Source organism: Panthera tigris, chromosome X, assembly GCF_018350195.1.
Source record: "Panthera tigris isolate Pti1 chromosome X, P.tigris_Pti1_mat1.1, whole genome shotgun sequence".
Taxonomy (NCBI): Eukaryota; Metazoa; Chordata; class Mammalia; order Carnivora; family Felidae; genus Panthera; species Panthera tigris.
The window spans coordinates 87,538,951-87,562,851 of record NC_056677.1 but is presented as its reverse complement, the minus strand read 5'-3'; the positions used below and the strand labels follow the sequence as shown (position 1 = coordinate 87,562,851).

The window sequence follows — 23,901 nt, the reverse complement described above, 5'->3', positions numbered from 1 at the left end:
CGGGACTATAAAGCCCATGGTTTTAACCATTGCCCTATCCTTCATTGTGGTGGTCGAGATGCTAGAAAAGAAACCTTCAAAATGCCTTTCCATTTCCAGTTTGACAGGGTCCGTGTGTCAGTATTGCTGTTTACTAGAGTTCACAACCGTCACAAAAGTGTGGTGCTGGCATCTCACAACAGAGCCCCAAAACACATGAAGCAAAACCTGACTGAATCAAAATGAGAAATTCAACAGCAATAACTGGACACTTCAATACCCCACCTTCAATAATGAGTAGAACAACTAAACAGAAGATCGACAAGGAAGTAAAGGACCCGGAAAACTATAAACTAAGTAGACATGAAAGACCGGACCTACGCCGGCTGACTCCATCTTGTTCTGTGTCCTCTACCTTGAGTGACTAGGTCCCCCACATGCCCCCTTTCCGGGAAAATCACAGAAACCTCAGACCACGCCTCCTCCCCTCGGGTAACCTCCCACTCACCCATTCAAACTTCCCGATCAAAACACGCCCAGCGACCTGCGTAACAGGACTCCGACCCTTCCCCAGCCAATCGGCCGAGGCCACGCCCCTTCCCCAGCCAATTGGCTGAGGCCACAGCCATTACCTCACCAACTGCCCCTAGAGCCCTATAAAACCTTTGTGCTTTTGAAACTCGTTTTCTCTCTCTGGTATCTCACCGCTGCGTCGGTGCAGGTAGGGGATTGAGCTCGAGCTAGCTCGAATAAAGGCTCTTTGCTCTTGCATCGGACTCGGCTCCCTGGTGGTCTTTGGGGATCAGGAATTCTGGGCATAACATTTGGGGGCTCGTCCTGGGTCCTCAAGACCCCCGAGGGACCCCCGACCCGGAGAGCCTGACTGGCCACAGTTAGTGTCTGTTCGTTCTGTCTTTTCTGTGTGAGCTCCTTTCTGAAATTCTGGTAGTGCCCGGCGTGGTCTAAGTGGACGCACTGGAGGACCACGGGCCGGGAGTTTCGGAAGACGTTCAGATCCTCCCTTCTGGAGGGATGTGGAATCCCCTCAAAGGTCTGAGATGGCGCGGGCGCTCCCGCTGGTCGGCGTGAGGCCGTCGTCTTTGGAGGGACGTGGAATCCCCTCATCGGTTTTGGAAGGACGTGGAATCCCCTCAAAGGTCTGAGACGAGGCAGGTCACTCCCGCCGGTCGGCGCAAGGCCGTCGTCTAGCTTTCAGTTTTGCTTCCATGGAGTTGGAAGACTTTCTAGGGGTCCTCTGTTTGTCTGTTTCTGTGTTTCTCTGTTTTGTTCTGTGGACTTACTGGACGGACATTATGGGGCAGACTCAGACTACTCCTCTAAGTATTATGATTGATCACTTTAAGGATGTGAGGGGAAGAGCTAACAACCTCAGTGTGGAAGTCCGAAAGGGTCGGTGGCAGGTTTTTTGTTCTAGTGAGTGGCCAGCTTTCAATGTCGGATGGCCACCAGAGGGGACCTTCGACCTCCCTACCATCGACCGAGTCAGGGGTATCATCTCTCGGCCTAAGACGGGTCATCCTGATCAGCTCCCTTACATTATCACTTAGCAGGACCTTGTAGAAGACCCACCCTCTTGGCTTAAGCCCTTCCTAGCCCCACTCCCTCCGGAGCCAAAACACATTCTTGCTTTGCAGGGGACAGAGAAGAAGGAAAACAAGAAAAGTCTTACCCAGCCTTCAACACCCCTCTACCCTGTCCTACAGGGGGGGACTGAAGAAGAATTAATTTTTCCTCCCCCAGATAACCCCCCTAGGATGCCGGAAGAACACCATCCTCCCCCTCTGGGGGAGGCAGACGCTGTTCCCAGAGCAGGAGGCGGAAACGCTCCAGTGGGAAGCCCGCCCTTTACCAGACAAAGGGCGCAGAGGGAGCAATCGGCCTCTGCCGCCAACTCCACTATTCTGCCCCTGCGAGCCACCGGACCCCCAGACGCGGAGGGGAATCAGCCCCATCACTATTGGCCTTTTGCCACTAGTGACCTCTACAATTGGAAAGCTCAGAATCCTAAGTTTTCCGAGAAACCGGCAGGGCTTATTGATTTATTAGACTCTATTCTTTTTACTCATCAGCCCACGTGGGACGATTGCCAGCAGCTTTTGCAGGTCCTGTTCACGACTGAAGAAAGAGAAAGAATCCTCAATGAGGCCTGAAAACTAGTTCCGGGCGCAGACGGGAATCCCACCACCAACCAGGCTCAGATAGATGCCTCCTTCCCCTTAACTCGGCCCCAGTGGGATTTCAACACGGCAGAAGGTAAGGAGAGGCTCCGGGTCTACTGCCAGACTCTAATGGGGGGTCTCCGAATGGCCGCTAGAAAGCCAACCAATTTGGCCAAGGTAGGAAATGTACAACAGGGAAAAGATGAACCTCCGGCTGCCTTTTTAGAATGGATCATGGAGGCATTCCGTACCTATACCCCCATGGATCCAGAGCCTCTGGAAAGCAAGGCAGCTGTTATCATGGCCTTTGTAAACCAATCGGCCATAGACATTAAGAGAAAATTACAGAAAATAAATAGACTAGGAGAAAAAAGTCTGCAGGACTTACTGGTGGTAGACGAAAAGGTATATAATAACCGGGAGCCTCCTGAGGACAAGCAGGCTCGCGCCATGGCGGCTGCCAGCAGTAAGCAGACTCGAGACCTGGCCAGAATACTACTAGCTACCACTGCTGACTTCCCCGAGGAACGAGACCGCCGCCTCCGGCAACTGGCAGATGACGCAAGAAAAGGTAAAGGAACCACCAAGGGGGGGAAGCAGAGGCTGCAGAAATATCAGTGTGCATACTGCAAGGAGATAGGGCATTGGGCCCAAGATTGTCCGAAAAGGGCCGGCGGGAAGGGAAGCAAGACTGATCCAGTAAAAGTCCTAGAGCTAGATGAACTGAGTGATTAGGGGAGTCGGGGTTTGGACCCTCTCCCCGAACCGAGGGTAACTCTTAAAGTGGAGGGGACCCCTGTTGACTTTCTCGTCGACACCAGAGCACAACATTCGGTCCTCTGCACCCCACAAGGAAAACTAGCCAGCAAGAAGTCCTGGGTACAAGGGGCAACTGGTATGAGCCAGTATTCATGGACTACCCGAAGAACAATAGATTTGGGGACGGGCCGGGTATCCCACTCCTTTATGGTAATACCAGAATGCCCCTACCCACTGTTAGGACAGGACTTACTGACCAAGATTGGAGCTCAGATAACTTTCAGACAAGGGGGGCCTCAGGTCACCGATGGCAAGGGCCACCCTATCCAGGTCCTGACCATGAAACTGGAGGATGAATACCGCCTCCACCAGGAGGCGCTCCCGAGAGAGGATAATATAGACAGATGGCTTCAAGAATTCCCCTCGGTTTGGGCAGAGACGGGGGGGATAGGACTAGCCACTCACAGGACCCTGGTCCTGGTCGAGCTCAAGCCAGGAGAAAGTCTGGTAAGGATCAAACAATACCCCATGTCTCAGGAGGCCCGGAAGGGGATCCAGCCACACATCCGGAGACTACAAAGCCTAGGGGTACTAGTTCCTTGCCAGTCTCCTGGGAACACCCCCCTACTGACGGTCAAAAAGCCTCACACAAATGACTACCGACCTGTACAAGACCTCCGGGAAGTAAATAAGAGGGTCGCGGACATACACCCAACTGTTCCCAACCCATATACTCTCTTGAGCTCCTTGGCGCCTTCCAGGGTCTGGTATACTATACTAGATTTAAAGGATGCCTTCTTCAGTCTGCCGCCTGCACCCCAGAGCCAACCCTTGTTCGCCTTCGAGTGGAATGATCCGGAGGAGGGCCAAAGTGGGCAACTCACCTGGACACAGCTACCTCAGGGATTCAAAAATTCGCCCACCATCTTCGACGAGGCACTACACGAGGACCTGGGTGAGTACAGAAGGGAGCACCCTGGCCTCACCCTCCCACAGTACGTAGATGACATCCTGATTGCTGCCGACATGGCCAAAGACTGTGAGCGAGGGACCCAGGACCTGCTGGCTACCCTGGGGGCCTTAGGGTACCGGGCATCCTCGAAGAAGGCTCAGATATGCAGGGAGAAGGTAAGTTACCTGGGATATATCCTGGAGGGCGGACAGCGGCGGTTATCAGATGCCAGAAAAGAAACTGTCCTAAAGATCCCTACTCCCACCTCCCGAAGAGAAGTGAGGGAATTCCTAGGATCAGCCGGCTACTGCCGCCTCTGGGTTCCAGGTTTTGCTGAAATTGCCAGGCCCCTATATGAAGCTACCAAAGAGGGGAAAACATTTAAATGGACTGAAAAAGAAGAAATTGCCTTTAATCGGTTAAAAAAGGCCCTCCTAAGTGCCCCAGCCCTGGGCCTACCAGACATTACGAAGCCCTTCCACCTCTTTGTAGACGAACATAAGGGAATAGCAAAAGGGGTTCTAACTCAAGCCTTAGGCCCCTGGAACCTCCTGGTGGCTTACCTGTCCAAGAAACTAGACCCAGTGGCTGCCGGCTGGCCGCCATGCCTAAAAATTATTGCGGCGACAGCACGCCTAGACAAGGACGCAGACAAACTTACCCTAGGACAGGAGATCTGGATCACGCCCCCACACACCATTACAGGGGTCCTGAAACAGCCTCCTGATAGATGGATGAGCAACACACGTATGACTCATTACCAGAGCCTCCTACTCAACCCTCCACGAGTGTGGTTCCACCCCAGTGCAGCCCTCAATCCTGCAACCCTGCTGCCCGACCCTGACCTAGGTGCTCTACTACATGACTGTGCGGGAATCCTGGAACAAGTACATGGATTCCAGAAGGACCTGACCGACCGGCCCCTCCCTGATGCCGAGGCTACTTGGTTCACTGATGGCAGAAGCTTTGTGCAAGACGGACACAGGTATGCGGGTGCAGCGGTGGTCACCGAAACGGACACTGTATGGGCGGAGGTTCTACCCTCCGGAACATCAGCCCAGTGAGCAGAGCTCATAGCCCTCACCAGGGCGCTGATGCTGGGAGCTGGAAAATGGCTTAACATCTACACAGACAGCCGTTATGCGTTTGCCACAGCTCATATTCATGGGGCAATTTATCAGGAGAGGGGGTTACTGACGGCAGAAGGACGGACTATAAAAAATAAGCAGGAGATACTTAACCTGCTTACGGCCTTATGGCTTCCTACCAAGCTAGCCGTTATCCACTGCCAAGGGCACCAGAAAGCTGATAACCCAGTAGCTAGAGGTAATCAAAAGGCTGACCAGGCAGCCAAGGCAGTAGCCCTTAACTTCAGTTCCCACCATGACCATACAACTGCCGGACCCAGGAGACCCACTTTTACCAGACCAGCCCAAATACTCCCAGGAGGAGTTATAGCAGATCAAGAAACTCCCCATGGCCCAGGAGATAAAGGGATGGTGGTATACACCTAACAAGGAGCTCGTGCTGCCAGACTGGCTCGGAGTCTCAATATTAGAGCACATGCATCGGTCTACTCACATGGGGGCTCGAAAATTAAAAGACTTAATCCGACATGCCAGAATCAACATTCACCAACAGGACACCAAAATAGAGCAAGTTGTATCTGCCTGCAAGACCTGCCAACTCACCAACGTGAGAGCCACATCAAATAAAAAAGGAACCAGGCTCAGAGGCACCAGACCGGGAGCCCAATGGGAAGTCGACTTCACTGAAGTCAAACCAAGAAAGTATGGTTATAAATATCTTTTAGTATTTAGAGACACCTTCTCTGGCTGGGTGGAGGCATACCCAACCAAGCATGAAACGGCTCAGACGGTGGCTAAGAAGCTACTAGAAGACATCTTACCCAGGTATGGTTTTCCTGCCATGGTAGGATCAGACAGTGGACCAGCTTTTATCTCACAGGTAACACAGGCAGTAGCAGTAGCCAAGGCAGTGGGGGAAAACTGGAAATTACATTGTGCTTATAGGCCCCAGAGCTCAGGACAGGTAGAAAGAATGAATAGAACCCTAAAAGAGACCCTTACCAAATTAACCATGGAGACTGGCGGGGACTGGGTGACTCTCCTACCGTATGCCCTTTACCAGGTTAGAAACACTCCTTACACTCTGGGTTTTACTCCCTACAAGATCATGTTTGGCAGGCCACCCCCTATTATTCCCAACCTTCTTGCTAAGTTTAAAGATCAAGAACTTTTTCTTTCCTTGAGAGGGCTCCAGAAGGCGCACGAGGACATTTGGCCACGCCTCCGTGCCATCTATGAGGCTGGCCCAACCCCGACACCTCATCAGTACAGGCCGGGAGACTGGGTCTACGTCAAGAGACACCACCAAGAGACCCTCGAGCCGCGCTGGAAGGGACCCTACATCGTGGTGCTGACAACCCCCACCGCTCTCAAAGTAGACGGCATCGTGACCTGAGTCCATCACACCCACGTTCGGCCAGCGGACCCCTCCTTGATCCGGAAGGACTTCGTCACGCGATGGGCTGTCAATCAGGACCAACACAACCCGCTCAAGCTCAAGCTACAGCGCATTTGACCCACCTAATATTGGTAACTCTGTTAACTCTGCTTGTCATTGCTCATGCTGCCGGTCCCCATGCCCCCCAAAACATTACCTGGAAGATCATAGACACCAGCTCAGGGACTGTGTGGGGGCCGTCCAACTAACGGTCCTCCGTACTCAGTACAAAATAGAAATGCAGCCGGTCCCATGATTGGGCCCGCAAGCTACATGACAAGGGGGGAATGAAAGAGCAGACCTACGCCGGCCGACTCCATCTTGTTCTGTGTCCTCCACCTTGAGTGACTATGTCCCCGACATGCCCCCTTCCCGGGAAAATCACAGAAACCTCAGACCACGCCTCCTCCCCTCGGGTAACCTCCCACTCACCCATTCAAACTTCCCGATCAAAACACGCCCAGCGACCTGTGTAACAGGACTCCGACCCTTCCCCAGCCAATTGGCTGAGGCCACAGCCATTACCTCACCAACTGCCCCTAGACCCCTATAAAACCTTTGTGCTTTTGAAACTCGTTTTCTCTCTCTGGTATCTCACCGCTGCGTCGGTGCAGGTAGGGGATTGAGCTCGAGCTAGCTCGAATAAAGGCTCTTTGCTCTTGCATCGGACTCGGCTCCCTGGTGGTCTTTGGAGGTCACGAATTCTGGGCATAACAGACATAGCAAAAAAAATCTACAGAACATGCCACCTAACAACAGCAGAATATACATTCTTCTCAAGTGCACCTAGAACATTCTCCAAGACAGGCCATATGTTAGGTCACAAAATAAGCTTCAATAAATTTAAAAGAAAGGAAATCATACAAAGTATGTGTTGGGGGGGGGCACAATGGAATTAGAAATCAATAATAGAATGCACTTTGGGAAACTCACAAATATGTGGACATTAAATAAAACATCCCTAAATAAACAATGGGTCAAAGAAGAAATCACAAGGTAAATTGGAAAATATTTTGAGATGAATGAAAATGAAGATACAACATACCCAAACTCATGGGATCTAGCTAAATTACTGTTTAGAGACACATTTATAGTTATAAACACATACATTAAAAAGGAAGAGATTTCACATCCATAGCCTAACCTTCCACCTTAAGAAACTTGCAAATGAGAAGCAAACCAAACCCAAAGCAAGCAGAAGGAAAGAAACAGTAAAGTTTAGAGGACAGAAAAACAATTGTGAAAATTGATGAAACTAAAAGTTGGTTCTTTGAAAAGATCAATAAAATTGACAAACATTTAGCTGTAGAGACCGACCAAAAAAAAGAGAAGATTCAAATTACTAAAATCAGGAATAAGAGGACCATCACTGCTGATTCTACAGATATGGACTTAATTATAAAAGAATATTTTAAGTAAGCTTATACCAAAAACATTAGATAACCTAAATGAAATGGACAAATACCTAGAAATATATGATCAAAACTGACTCAGGAAGACAGGAAACCCGAATAGGCCAATAACAAGAAAAATTGAGTTAGTAATTAAAAGTATCTACCCTAGGGCGCCTGGGTGGCTTAGTCAGTTAAGTGTCTGACTCCTGATTTCAGCTCAGGTTATTATCTCACAGTTCCATGAGTTTGAGCTCCATATGGGCTCTGTGCTGACAGCCCAGAGCCTGCTTGATATTCTCCCTCTTTCTCTGCCCCTCCTCTGCTCATACTCTAAAAATAAATAAATTAAACTTGAAAACAAGGTATTCATCCCACCCCTACTAAAAATAATGGCTTCACTGGAAAATTTTCCCAAATGCTCAAAGAATTTCTACAAATTCTTCAAAACCCTTCCAAAACACACACACACACACACACACACACACACACACACACAGAAGAGGGGGGAACACTTCACAACTCATTCTCTAACATCAATATTACCCTGGTATCAAAACCAGACAAAACATCACAAGAAAACTACAGAGCAATATTTCTTGTAAATACAGATACAAAGTTCCTCAACAAAATAGTAGCAATCTGAATCCAGCAACATATAAAAAGCATTATACACCATGACGAAATGGGATTTATTGCACGAATTCAAGGTTGGTTTAACATCCAAAAATCAATTAATGTGATACATCATGTTAATAGAATAGAGGACAAAAACCACATGATCATCTCAATAGACTCAGAAAAATAATTTGGCAAAAGATACCACCCTTTCATGAGAAAACTCAAAAAGCTAGAAATAAAAGGGAACTTCCTCAACATCATAAAGATTATCTATGAAAAACCCATGGCAAACATCATACCTGGTGGTAAAACACTGAAAGCTTTCCCCCTAACATCATAAAAAGTCCAGGACTTCTGTTTTAACCCTTCTATTCAACACTGTACTAGAAGGCTTAGCCAGGATAATTAGACAATAAAATGAAATATGAGGCATCCAGATCAGAAAGGAAAAGTAAAACTATCTCTATATGCAGATGACATGATCTTCTGTGGAAAAAATCCCAAGGAATCCACAAATTATTAGAGCTAATAAGCTCAGCAAGGTTGCATGATAAAGGACAGAACAAAAATTAACTGTATTGTTATATAGTAGCAATGAACAATCTGGTAATGAAATTAGGAAACAATTCTATTTATAACAGCACCAAAAAGAATAAAATAGGTATAAATTTAACAAAAGAAGTGCAGGACTTGTACAATGGAAACTGCAAACATTTCTGAAAGAAATTAAAGAAGGTTTAAATAAATGAAAAGACAGTCTATACTCATGGATTGGAAGACTCAATATTGTCAACATGAAAGTACTTCCCAAACTGATCTACAGATTCAACACAGCCCCTTATAAGAATCCCAATGGACTTTTTGTAGTAATTGACAAGGTAATTCAAAAGTTCATATGGAATCACAAAGGACACGGAATAACTAAAACAATCTTAAAAAAGAACAAGGTAGGCAGACCCACACTTCCTGATTGCAAAACTTAATACAAAGCAATGGTAATCAAGACAGTGTGGTACTGACTTAAGAATAAACACGTAGATCAATGGAATAGAATTGTGAGTCTAGAAATAAACCCTCATGTTTATGGTCAAATAGCCCAGTTTAAAAATGAGCAAAGGATGTGAATAGATAGCTCATGAAAGAAGATATACAAATGGCTAATAAATACATGAAAAGATATTCAACACCATCAGCTATGATAATGCAAATCAAAACCACGAGATACCTTTTCACATCCACTACAATGGATATATAAAAAAAAAAGATGGACAATAACAAGTGTTGGTGAGGATATGGTGAAATTGTATCCACCAACACTGTGGATGGTAATGTAAAATGGTGCAGTCCTGTTGGGAAACACTTTGGCAGTTTCTCAAAGTTAAACATAGAGTTACCATTTGACAAGCAATTCCACTCCTAGTTGTGTGCCAAAGAGAAACAAGAACATATGCGTCCATAAAAACTCATGCATAAAGGTTTATAACATTATTATTCATAATAGCCACAATGAAGGAAACCCAAATGCCCACCAACTGATGAATGGATACACATAATGTGGTCTATCTGCACAACGGAATATTTGGCTATAAAAAGAAACAAATACTGATATATGCTACAACACGAATGACCCTTGAAAACATTATGCTAAATGAAAAAAGCAAACCACATGAAGACTATATATTGTAGTATTCTTTTTATCCAAAATGTCCATGATAGGCAAAGCTATAGACCCAGAAAACCAGTTCATGCATGGCTGCTTAAGGCTGGGTGGTGATTAGGAAGGGACTAGGGGATGAGTGTTACGGGTACAGAGTTTGTTTTAGGAGGGGTCAAAAGTTCTAAAATTAAATTGTGGTAATGGGTACAAAGTCCTGTACGTATATTAAACATACTCAAAAACACTGAGTTGTGAAGTTTAAATGGGTGAATTTTCTGGCTTGGAAATTATTTCTCAATGAAGCTGTTTATATTCTTTAAAAAAAAAAAAAAAAGCACAGTGCTGGGCACAAAGTGAACTCTCAATTGTTATAAAAAGAGCCAAAAATGTGCTCTGTGCTTAAAAGAAATTTGTGAGTCTTCTCTCACATACTCCTGTCAAATCTCTACTGAGTTAGGTACTGTTATCTTCAGGTTGCAGATGAAGAAACAGACTCCGTTTATGGAATTTGTTCATGGCCACACAGCTAAGATATAGCAGAGCGGGGGCTAGAACCCAAGTCTCTATACCTTCAGGTTCTAAGCCCTTTCTGATTTCCATAGACCATGTTGCCCCTTTAAATATAGAGTCAATGTAATTATGTTGAGTGGGTTCAATTCAGGCCCTAGTAGCTGTATCCAGGGAACTCTGGATTGGCTGGGGGAATAATATGTAATGACCCTCTGAGCCTTGGTGAAGAAGCGCTCTAGGGCAGTGCTAAGCCACTAGCATGAAGTAGCAGTTCAGGTGGTTTCTACTCTCAGGCACTGTCCACAGGTCCTGGCCATGCACCAGGTGCTAACTTCCTATGAGCCAACTGAACAGTCAGCATAGCCAGCCTGGCAATAAGCTGACATCAGAGGTGGCTCCCAGGGGCATGTCCAATAAGTAGGTGGTGGCTCCTCTCTGACAAAGGCTGTAGGTCTAACACATCTCCCAACACCAGGCTGACAATGACTGTGATTTCCAGATCCAAGGAGCAGCACAGGGCCATGCGGAGGAGAAAATATGTCTGGAAAAGCCCAGACCTCCTCCAGACAGAAGGTTAGAAATGCAAGCAGAGCCAGGTGCGCTTGGCTGATGGTTAGAACAGCATGCCTCTCAGATTGCAAATCTGCTGTAAATTGCTCATCAGCTTTCCCCAAGGGGGATGTCCTAGTCTAGCTCTCTGTACTCAGCCACTCAGAAGATTGACTTTTAAAAAAATGCTTGCAAAGAACAGGATGGTGATCCAACTGGAGCTATGTTAAAAAATGTATGCAGTGTGTATACACACATACACATACACATAAATATATGCAGTGTGTGTGTACGCATGCATACATGCATAGAGTCAGTGCAACACTGAGTCAACCAGCTTTGACTGTCCTTTCTCCACTGTACTACCTTTGCACCTTTGTCAAAAAGCACTTGTCTATATATGTGTGGGTGTGTTTCAGAACATTTACTATACCAGACCACACTGCTTTCTAACCATGGGGGAAAAATCTGTGACTGTGGCTCCAACGGGGGCCCTGAAGCCTTATTTTCCTGGATTTCCCCATGATACGGGGGAGCTCGAGGCTGGAGAGAGATGGTTGCCCCTGGATCTCCCAACGGCCCAATACAGGTGAGAACTGGCATTTGCCTGAGACTTTCTCTAAGCTGTGTCTTTAAGCCCAGGTGCTGTTCTGTTGTGGCTGTGGAGTTTCCCCTATGTAAATCCAAAGGCACTTACTCTATTGATAATATCAGTTTAATCATCCGTCTGTATTCCCCGCACTAGACTGTAAGCTCTGTGAGGGCAAGGACCTGGTATATAATGAGTAACTGAGAAATAGTCTTTGGGTGAATGAGTGAAATACGTACTTTGGGGAAACTACTGATAAAGCCCAAGAGGTAATTCCTTCCCTTCCATGTCCCCATGTTCCTTTTTTTCTGGGCCTCCAAGTGAGAGGTGATGCTTTCTCTTTTGAGTTGCTGGTTAAACAAGCCTTTAAGCCTATCCAGCAGTGGGCCAAGAATACAGATCTGGACAGAGAGATCAGGCCCTAAGTGAGCTGGGGCTTTGGCCCTGAGGAAAAAGCCCAGATGAGGTTGGCAGGGTGCCTGTTTCCTATAGCCCTTTGCTAAATGACAACTGGGCACTGGGGCTTCTTTTCTGGGGTGAAAGTGAGGGCCCGTGGAGGAAACATATCTCAACGTTGTACCAGGAACTGATGGCCTGGCACTGTAACCTGGGTGGAGGGCTCCCCAGTGTGCACTCACAGTCCCCCCTTTCCCTTTCTTGGGGCCACGGGGTCAGATGCGCACACCAGCCCTCTACAAGCAGAGTACTTGGCGGTTGTTATCAACCCAGCACATAACAGTTCAAAAGGCCAAGTACTGGGCCCAGGCATGGACCCACACCCCTGGGGAGGTGAAGCGGTACAAACAAGGGAATACCATGGTGGTCCATCCAGCTCCTGCGTGGCGAAAGGCACTGTGTTAGAGGTAGCTGAGCCGCCATCATGCTGCAGGCCACAAGGGGGAAGCTCAGGAATCAGGGAGGGGCTCTAAAGCCATGCCTAGCACTTGTAGAAGCCTTCTTTCCAGGCTGCAACACCTTCCAGAGAATCCAATGAAATTGACTGGCCTTTGGCAAAGCCACAGGGATGCATCCCAGGGTATGTTCAGTGAGACTGAGGGGGAACAGGAACCCTGCGCCCTCACTTGGTGCCACTATCCCTGTGGAAAGAGAAATACTGAAGGACAGCGTTGGCTGATGGGGTGACAGAACCCTCTGGAAGGCAGGTGGGACTACAGAGTCATCTCTGGGGCCTTCTGAAAGTGGTTCCCCCAAAGGGCCCCTTCTTCCGCCTTCCCTTCTCCCTCTCTCTCCCCCTAACCAGCTCAGCCAAAGGTATAATTTACTTGGGAGTGATGCCAGGTGACATGGACAACACTAACACTGGTTTTGCCATCACTTGGCCATCCACAGGCTTGGTGATACGTATAGCTGTTCACTTCGGAGCTATTCTCCCTGGGGACATGCTGCAACATGGCCTCCTGGCTCCTTCTTATTCCTAGTCAGTCCCTTTGCTTCTCCATGTGGAGCCTCCTTCTATGCCTTGGGGTCACCCATCCTTTACCCAGTCTATGTTTGGGGGATTGCCTTCTAAGTCCCGTGGATAATGTTATAAGATGTCAACAAGGGCTTGTCATGATGTTTGCAAACAAGAAACGATGAGGTGACATGGTGTGGGGGGTTACACAGCTCTCTGGGAGCTGGGGCATCCATGGGGAGTGGGCTTCTACTCCCTAAAACTCCTTCATCTAGATGAGATGTGAGAACACTGCAGTTCTGGGCAGAGAAGAAATGGCCAACTGCAAGGCAAGTGGATGGAGAGGCTTTGGCATGTGAGGAGGGTGACTGCTAGGTGGTCAGTCTCAGCTTCCACCATGACGTTTGGGTGCCAGGGTTGGAGGAGTGCCTACCACATCTACGTGAGCCTTAGGTCTAATATGTGAAGCACCTGTTTCTCCTGCCGCTTTGGGTCCAGGGAGAATTATCTGGACTGGGCTGATCTTTCCCAAGGCCCCTGCTTGTGCTATCCCCAGGACAGCTCCGAGGGGTGGCTGCAGTGAGTTGTCTAACTGGGAAGCCTTGTGTTTGGAGGCTGTACTTGACCTTGTTCTTAATGGTCATCCCCTCATATCTCTAAGCCTCCTGCTGGACTGTACTCTGCACCTGCATTGAATTTCCTACCCCAGTCTCCCATGGCCTCTTTGGGCAGCTCTGTCGACCCCCCACTATGGTGAACAAAAGAAAGATTTTATCTTCACTTTCAACCTCCACTTTCCCTAAACCAGAACACCCATGCATCTCTCCCTAGATCACTGTACCTCTAAAGCTGTGCCTTAGATCCAGTGCGATTCTCTGATTCGTCCTGTTTATTCCTTATTCGCTATTTTTGTCTTACCTTCATTCACTGACTCAATCGCAATGTGTTGTCACAGGCATCCTTTGTGGGACAGGCCCATCTGAAGGCCAGCTGTCTTTCCCACTGGCTTGTGCTGGGGGGACCCAGTGGTATAGCGCTCGCTTCTGGGAAACTGGGTGCTGGTGGAATGGGGTGAGCCCTAAGGCAGCAAAGCTCCTCCCTCCATGTGTCCAGGGTGCAAAGGGCCTCTGGCATACTGAAAACTGAGGCTGAACCCTACCTGCCTTGATCATTGGAGGTGGAAGAGGCTGGCTGGCAGGCTTGGAGAAGACCATCTTCCTGGAGTCCAGCAGGAGACGGCAGTACCCCGCAATCAGGCAGGCAAAGTTGGTGGCTTCAGGCCACTCCATCAGCAGCACCAGAGGCTGCAGGAGAGATAAGAAGTAACATGAGGGTGTGGGAAGGAGCGGGGCAGATGCAGGTCTGGGAGGATAACATTGAAGAAAAGATGACTGGCAGAGGTATGGGAATCCTACTTTCTGAGCCCAAAATCAAGGTGTGTGGACTGACAGATCATTTCTTCTGATTTGAGAATCTATTTATACTAAACTCATACCCAGGTATCGAAATTAAATCAGCCTTTAATTACACATTTAATGAACTACCTTTACTGAAAAAAACCTAAAATTATGTAATATCATGTGTCTGTTGCGTGGCTGTATTTGTGTTTGTTGGGGCTTGGCAGATATGTGGGCCGGCTAGGGGAGGTGGGGTGAACCTGGGAGTCCTGGCTAGACTGGGGAACATCCCTGATGGAAAGTTCCTGAATGCACAAACTATCTCTAGCTCATCTCTATAACCCTCTCTGCCCAGAATAATTTTCCAGACAGGGACATTCTGTGCAGCAGTGTACCTTCGGGGCTCAGGCCTTTCTGGTTTGCAGCCCTGCTCAGACCTCCTTTCTCTTCCTTATTTTTTTTTAAATTTTAGAGAGAAAGCACACATGAGAGAGAGATTACACAGGGGAGAGGGGCAGAGAGAATCTCAAGCAGGCTCCATGCTCAGGGTGGAGCCCGATCTCATGACTGTGAGATCCTGAGCTGAGCAGAAATCGAATCTGATGCTAAACCAACTGAGTCACACAGGTGCCCTTCTCCCCTCTTTCCTAAGGTGTCCTCAAGATGCTAGCTGGTGTTCCCTAAAACAGTTCCTTGGTCAAGCACATGTGTGAAACACTGGGTCAAACAAAGCTATGCAGAGAGCTCAGTCCCTTTCAAATAGGAACATGCACTACAAAATGTCAAGAGGGGGGGTTTTAGGATTTCAACATTTCCAAATTATTTGACCAAAACCATCTATTTTCATAGAAGATCTTATGGTGGTAGGGTTGTAGTTTTTTTTTTTTTTTTTTTTTTTTTTTTTTTTTTTTTTTTGTAACCTACTTTGGGAAATACTAGCATACTCTGTTGACTTTTGTTTTTGTCCTTCAATCAGTCAAATTAAATCCTGGGGCTAACTGGTTGACTGTTTCAGAGATTTTGAACTGAAATATCAAAAAAAAAGAGACATAACCAAAAAAAATTAATACCTTTTTAAGAAACCCTCCCAATATCTGTATTATGATTTTGAAAGTGTGGCTTGAAAATAAGTTTGGGTCAGACTGAAGTCAGTCATGGGGGCATTCTGCTGGGATAGGGGAGAAAGACTGGCTGGAGAGGGAGCCATGGGGCCATGACTCACCTTGATTTTTGGGGGTTCCCAGACCAGGCATTAAGAGCTAAGAGAATTAGGATGGAGTGAATCCCTTCTCTGACCAGTAAGGTAGCTACAGCAACAGTCCAGATGAGAGGTGATTAGGTGGCCATAAAAAGGAAAATCATAGAAGACTTAGTTGAACTTGGTCACAACTGGAATAGCCTTCTTTGCCTGGATCATCACTTGGGGCACAATTCTGAATCCAAACCAGCTCACCTCTTAAATAAAGTTGCACAAGTTTTCTTTGCTGTCTCTCAGGATCCTGACATAGAGCTTAAGTTGAATATTTTGTAGTTTATACAGACCAGCGGTTGGCAAATTTTTTCTGTAAAGGGCTAGACAGCAAATACTTTAGGATACTTTAGGCCTTGTAGGCCATATACTCTGTTGCAATAACTTGGCTATTATAGTGTGAAAATAGCCATAGATAATCCATGAGCTAAACAGTGGGTGTGACAGGGTCCTAAGAAAACTTTATGTACAGAAATGAGTAGTGGGTCATGTTTAGTTTGATCTAGGAGTGAAGCTTCTTTCTAGCTAAATACAATTGTTCATTTTCATTTTCACACCTCCTATTTCATTTGCCAACAGTGATGCCCTTCTCCTTTGGAAATTCCCTCCGTTTCTGCTTCCGTGATGCTGGGTTCTGGTTCTGTAATTGCTGACCATCTCCATCTCTCTCTTTGGCTTGCTCTTCTTGTACAGCCTCCCCCAGATCACCATCTCCAGCCTATTTCCCTCTTGAACTCTTTTCCTATCTCACTGCTCCTACACTGCTATGTCTGTATCACACAGTCTTGTGCTGAGTTGAACCCTATCTTGAATTGTTTAGTTATTTTACATCCAATTACACTGCATGCCACGATAAGGCATTTGGATTTTACCCCACAGGCAATGAGTTAATGATGCTCCTAGAGAGCTCACTCAATGCCATCAGGAAGAAAAGGAACCATCTGTACACTGAGGATCAACTGACTCCTTTCTCCAGTGAGAAAGGGACCAGGCATGAGATGTTACCTTTGGGTCATTTTTTAAAAAGTTTTTATTTTAACTTCAGTTAGTTAACATACCCTTCAGGTCATTATTAAGAAGGGACAGAAGGAGTGTTTGTATTTCTAGTTAATGGACATTTCTTGGTCACAACAGAATGGTCAGCCTTGTGTACAACAAAGAAGAGACAGAAGGGGAATGGAATGGGGGAGGGGGAGAGTGCCTTGTCCCCTGCCACTAATGACAAAAGGATACACAGAGGTCTGGGTGTGGACAGCTGCTACCAACATTGCTATGAGGGCCCAAGACTCACTAGGCTTGCCTCAAGAGTGTTCACAGACATCATGGCCACTCCTGCTGCACAGCTTTATTTCAAGCCTGCATCATTTTCCTCTAATACCCAAACTTCTCGAGGTATCTGTGAATGGGTGACAAGTGTGCTGGGATCCTGAGCCCTCGGCCTCTGGGTCCTGTTGCCTCTGGCCACAAGCTGCTTCATCAGTTTGTTCTAGTAGGCCATACAAATTGTGGCACTTCTCATGATATGGAAAAGGTGGGGACACACTAACCTCAGGGCTTCCAGTAGCCTCCTGATTGGCCTTCCTGCCTCCAGTCTCTACCCACTTCACTCCACTTCACCTCCATATCGCTGCCTGGGTTTCTAAAACACGACTCTCCCGGGGTGCCTGGGTGGCTCAGTTGGGTAAGCATCTGACTCTTGGTTTTGACTCAGGTCAAGATCTCACAGTTTGTGGGTTCGAGCCCTGCCTAGGCTCCCCGCTGACAGCGTGCAGCCTGGTTGGGATTCTCTCTCTTCCTCTCTTTCTGCCCCTCCCCTGCTTGTGCTTTCTCTCTCTCTCTCAAAATAAATAAATAAACTTAAAACATGACTCTCCCTTAAAATTTTCAGTATCTCTTCACATAAAACCTACTGCCTTCTAGTGTTACACAAAACCCTTTAGGACCTGGACTCAATCTACAGCTCCAAGCATATCTCCCACTAGCTCTGCCTGTGCCCTCCTCCCATCCCTGTCCTGTTCTTTATGCTCCAGCAATGACACATTATTTACAGTTTTCCAGAGATGACATGTTCTTTTGCCACTTTCATATCTTAACCCATGCTGTTCTCTCTGGCTGAAATGCCCCCATGGCCCACTCTGCCCACCCAGCAAACTGCTACCTGCTGGTTGGATGACTCATGGACGGCATGGCCCACGGATAGATGCAGCCATTCATGCCAGCACAGGGCCCACACAAGTCCTGCCCTCATGGAGCTTATAATCTAACAGGAAATAAGACACAAACCAAATAACCATACAGATGAATAGGATTGGAAGGTGTGGTGAGCGCTTTGAAGGAAAAGTACAGACAGTTATCAGAACAGAGAATGTCCTAGATCGGTGTGTGTTGTGGGTGGGTGGGTGTGAACGTGTGCTCGTGTGACTCATTTGGCTTCTGAAGCTGGAGAGAGCTTCTTTGAGGAGAGGATGACATTCCATTTGACCAAAGTACAGGCTGATGGGCTTGACTGACTGATGGACAGACAGACAGTCAAGCTGGCTGCAGAGCAGTCTGACTCACTGATGCCCTGGCTGACAAATTGGCTGCAAGACAGGCAGAATGTCTGACATCCTGACTGGTTAGCTGCCCGGCTGCCTGGCTAATGGACAGATCAGAGACAGAGTGACTAACTGGCTGACTGACTTACCTGTCTGATTTCATTTCGGGTTCCCTCCCTATTTCTCACCCCAAATATAGCCTGGTGTGGATAATGAAACAGCACGAAGGCACAATCTTATGCAGAGAGGTCCAAGCACATCCCTAGCTGGCTCAGCACCGCACATCAGGAGTCAGTCCTCTGCGTGCCCACACAAGCCAACTGGGCCCCAGCATGGGCCAAAGGCAGCTTGTCAAAGGAGCACAGATGCGCTTTTTGCCAGCAGGGGTAAAAATCAAACCAAAGGCAGGCAAGCAAAGAGGTTGGATGGGTTTTCTTAGAAACCTTCAAAAACATTTTGTTTTAAATAGGATTTTAATGATCATGACATCTAATGTAATACTTGTCCCTACAGACAGCGCTAGAGCCATAAAGTTCAAACACGAGAATGGGAGACACACTGGGCCACGACAGATCCCTTGAGACATTCCTTTGATGGTTTCTTTCCCCCTTATGTGCTTTTGTGGTAATGGGGTATAGTAATGGCCCAGTGGTGCCTCAGTCCCAGACTACTGTCTTTTGGAGAAAGGTATTTGCATACTGCCTCTTGTTCACCCCACTAAGAGCAAGTAAGCAGAGTGAAAGCTAACGAAATGTGCCCAGGCCATCTTCAAATGCTAAAGGGGAAAAGGAGGATGGAGTTGGAGGCATGGCCAGCCAGGAGAAGGTAGAACAGGGTTTAATTTGATATGTTCCAGCCCCATCTTCTTCCTCAGGTGCTCAGGGTGTGCTGGGAGCTCAAAGGCCACTTCGGGATGCCGACTAGGGAGGGGACTGGCCTTGGGGTGGCCTCAGCTCACTGTAGCATCTCTGAAAACAGGAAAAAGATGGGAATCCAGTGATACAGAAGGGCAAGGGAATGAGGTGATGGTCCTTGAATCCCAAGGGACTAGTACATTAGGGTTCTTGCCTCCCTGGCCCTGGGGAAGGCTAATTGGGCATCACCAGCCAATTTGGAGGCAAGGCAGAATATCACTTTTTTAAAAAGTTTATTTTTGGAAGAGAGAGAGAGAGAAAGAGACAGGCAGAGAGAGAGAATCCCAAGCAGGTTCCATACTATCAGCACAGAGCCCAATGCCAGACTCAAACTCACAAACCATGAGATCATGACCTGAGCTGAAACCAAGAGTCGGACGCTTAACTGACTGAGATACCCAGGTGCCCCTAGGCAGAATATCACTTTAAGGCAGTGGTTCTCAAGCAGGCACACACTACAATTACCTGGGAAGCTTGAAAAACCTTTATACCCCAGCCTCACCCCCCCCCCCGGCCAAAATTCTGGTTTAAATGGTCTGAGAGGAGGGACCCAGGCACCAGTGGTTTTTAAATCTCCATACATGATTCTAACATGCAGTCAGAGCTGAGAACCACTGCTTTGAGTGAACAATCTTAGTTTCACTGGGCCCTTCAAGAATATTCCCAGAACAGAGCAGCATATCTAGGAGGAAATGAGCCAAGTCTGGTTTCTAACTTCCATATTCTTCAGTATACCTTATGCAGTGGCGTACTGGTAAGCGTTAAACAACCAGTTCAGTGAAGTCCTGTTTTGTAGTGTTGGCCTGTTTCCCTAGTGTATATACTCAAGCCATGGCCACTTCCAATTTATCGATGTGATGTTACTGAATGCAGAGTTGGGAGGGATACACCTGTTTGAGCTGGCTCCATCATGACACTGACCCTAAGGATAGACTCCTACTGAGCCCAGGGAAGCCATTCTCCAGTAGGAAGCTTCCCAGACCCTGTCCCCCCAAATCCTGCCCTTTGTTCACATATATGGAGAGAGGCACCACTCAGTAACCATAGGTATTGCTGATATGGAGTGCCTCCAGGAAGCTTCCTTAATCCCTGAGCCAGATTTAATTTTTCCCTCCTCTGTACTCTGATACGCTCTTGGTACCTCTTCTAATGGTACCTTCTTTGGTATGCCATGTATTAGCACACTTCTTTCTCTCCTACAGCACAGAAAGCTTCTTGAGGGCAAGGAGCCATATTTTTCTTTTCATTTCATGTTTGTATCTCCTATTGGGTTTAGCATGCTTCTTAGCAAAGGTAAGTTCTTATTGACTGTCAAATGGAAGCCTGGATCTTTTTTCTCCCTCAATCTTCCTCTTTTTCTCCCATCACCATATTGTCGACCATACCTATGCTGATTTATCTGCGAAAAGTATAAATACCATCCTGTCTATTTCATAGGGTACTGACCTGTAGTGATACACATAGCAGACATCTCTGATTACAGATGCATCTGATCTTAACAAAACTTGGGTGTGGGCAGAACATTTATCAGTCAAACTGTATCTTTAATGCAGGGTATGAGGGTTCCCTACTTGAAGGAATCTCACCTTTATGTTAGTTTCCTGTTGCTTCTGTAACAAATCAACCCAAACTCAGTGGCTTAAACAATACACATCTTTTCTCTTACAGTTCTGGAGGTCAGAAATCAGACTCGAGGGTCACTGGGTTAAAAATCAAGGGTAGACAGGGCTGCATCCCTTCTGGAGGCTCTAGGAGGGAATGGGTTTCCTTGCCTTTTCTAGCTTCTGGAGGCCACCCATATTCCTTGGCTCATGGCTCTCTCATCCATCTTCAAGGCCAACAAGGTTGGGCTGAGCCCTTCTCACATGACATGACATGACATGACATGACATGACATGACATCAATCACATCACATCACATCACATCACATCACATCACATCACATCACATCACATCACATCACATCACATCACTCTGACCTTCTCTTCTACCTCCCTCTTCTACTTATAAGGACCCTTGTGATTACACTGGGCCCACCTGGATAATCCAGACTAATCTCCCTCTCTTGAGGTCAGATGATTAATTCCACCTGCAACCCTAACCCACTCTCCCCCCCCCCCCCCCCCCCCCCCCCCCCCGCCTAATATAACAAGGCATATTCACAGGTTCTGGGGAATAGGGCATGGGCATGTTTGGGAGGGGGCCATTGTTCTGCCTAGCAGAAACATTCCAATGCAAAATGGATAATTCTCCTGTGTTTTTTTCATATGCATTGTATCTACCTGCTTAAAGGAGGGCATACCTGAACTATCCAACACCTGGCGCTTGCATCATCCACCTATCCATTTGCTGTTTCCCACTCAGCAAAGTGCAACCTTCTCCTAGCCCCACTCCATTCACCAACGTGATGCCCCGTTTATCCCATAATGTGGTCTCTCACCTCTCCTTTCACCCATGATTTGGACCCTCTGTGTGCTGCATGCCACGTGCATAACCCCGGTCTTCAGTGTACTCAGGATACAGGGAGCAGGCAATAAGGGTTAGGTATAATAAGACAGGTGCATTTCATGTGCAAGAGAGGAACATGTGTGGGCATATGGATGCACACGCTTAGTGATTCTGTATGTTTCACATTCACTCTTTTTCATTGCTGTCCCTCCAGCTCAGGCCCTGACCTTATCATTTCGCCTTGGCACTAGTGCCATGATCCCCTCCTCACCTCCCTGGCTTCACACTAGCCTTGCCTTTTCGAAGCTTTTACCCAGCTTGGTCTGCCCACCCCCAATCTCGCCAATCTTTTTTCTCTTTATCCTCCTCTCCAGCCAAGCAACTATGCTTATCCACCTGCACATATGGCTTGCTTATTTCCATGCTTGCTCTCTGCCTGTGAACACATCCCACTTCTCTCTGCTAATCCATGCCTATCACTTCAAGATCCAGCTTAAAACACTCTCTTGTGGGAAGCCAGTTCTGGTTAACCCCTTCCTATTCTTTTGTTCCATGTTCCACACCATACTTACCTGCAAAATTTACTTCCTATTAACTTTTCTTCATTGCTGTTTTGCTTTTGAAAAAAATAACAGGTTGAGTACTTACTATGTATCAGGCAATGTGCTAAGACTTTTTACCTACGTTTTCTCGCTTACTCCTGAACGACAGCCTTTGGAGATAGGCATTCCATGTTGCAGTTGAGGAAATCAGTGTTCAGAGAGGTTAAGACACTTTTTGAAGGCCACACAGCTTGGTAGGGTAGAGCTGGGATTTGAACCTGGTCTGTCTGATTCCAGAGCTCCATACATGTTCTGATGTTGTGTTATTAAGGCAGGTCATGTGTCTTTGTGAGTCTAGTCTCCCCAGTAAGAGTGTGGTCTCTCCTGGGCAGCATTCAGGCCCAGACCTGTGGCTGGATCGCTCCTAGAAATGAGAACAGTGCTCCTCACTCAGGCAATATCCACTGGCCCTGCTCAGCCTGGTGCCCCCCAGAGCTTTGGACCCAGAGGTCAGTGGTTCTCAAATCCAGCTATCCTACAGAATCACTTGGGGAACTGAAAAGTAGATAAATCCTGATGCCCAGGCTGCACCCTGATTAATTCAATCACAGTCTCTGGAAACAGGACTCAGGCATCTGAATTTTTAAAAAGCTCTCAAGGAAATTCTATTATGCAGCCAATGTTGACAATCACTTTTACAACATAGAAGACGACTCATTTGGAAAGCTATTTCTCTCTTTTAAAGTCCTTAAATTTCTCAGGAAGCCACATCTACCCTGCATGTCTTCTGTTCCTTCCTGTCCCTTCCCTATCTGTCCATTTGCTTTTTTACCCAACAACATCGGAGGAGGGCAGAGATCATTGGTTGAGGAAGTGGCCACAAGCCAATTAGATATCAGCTCCAGGCAGGTTCCTAAACCAATGGGAATACTAGGAATCACAGGTGGAAAAATTAACATAGTAAAGTTTTCTGGATTTCACAAAGACAAAAATAAATAATTTGCTCTTTTAGAAACAGCAAACACTCCATCTCTTAATCGCTAACAACATCTCCCTGTGGGAAATCCTTTAAGAAAGGAAAATTGCACCTCTTCTAATAGCTTCCGCCAGCTGGCAGGCAGGCCTGCCCCCACCCCCCGCCCACTGGTTACTGGGTGTTCAACATGAGAGCCATGGAGGGGGTGGCTGACCACGGCGGCCAGACTCTGCACAGGTAACAGTTCCTTGCCAGTCTGAAGGAGCTGATCTATGAGAAAAGTTCTAAGATTCCAGAAGAGCTGAACTTCGGGAGGTAAGATGTGGGTGAGGCTCGGCCTGTTCCCCATCTTCCCAGGCTTCCTTGGGTCTTGCCATATATTCAGATACCTCCTCCTCCATGATTGCAAGTGTGTATGCCTATGGCAGGGCTCCCCAACTGGTGTGCGCATATCTCTTCAGCCTCTGGGGAGGCCAGGCAGGGCCCAGAGAGGCCAGAGTCTGTGGGCTGGACTATTTATCCCACTGTTCCACATGAATATCATTTTCTATGTGTGCTGTGACACAAGAAAGATTGGGAAGCTACAACCTGGGGGTAGCTCTGAGTTCAATTCCCCTGCCCTCTGCTGAAGACCTCTTGTGGGTTGATCTGACACTTCCCAGCCTTCTCCAGCACTGGCTGACCCTAATGTGTGGTCAAGATAGCATGTC

At 47.2% G+C, this 23,901-nt stretch overlaps 1 protein-coding gene across 1 annotated transcript in view; it reads right to left on the bottom strand.

The window, feature by feature from the left end:
* The window catches only part of FRMPD3 (FERM and PDZ domain containing 3), an 85,410-nt gene that overhangs the window by 7,468 nt on the left and 54,041 nt on the right, over positions 1-23,901 (bottom strand). The window contains 1 exon segment of the mRNA XM_042974946.1: positions 14,287-14,431. Within this exon segment, the coding sequence (XP_042830880.1) occupies positions 14,287-14,431 (145 nt within the window).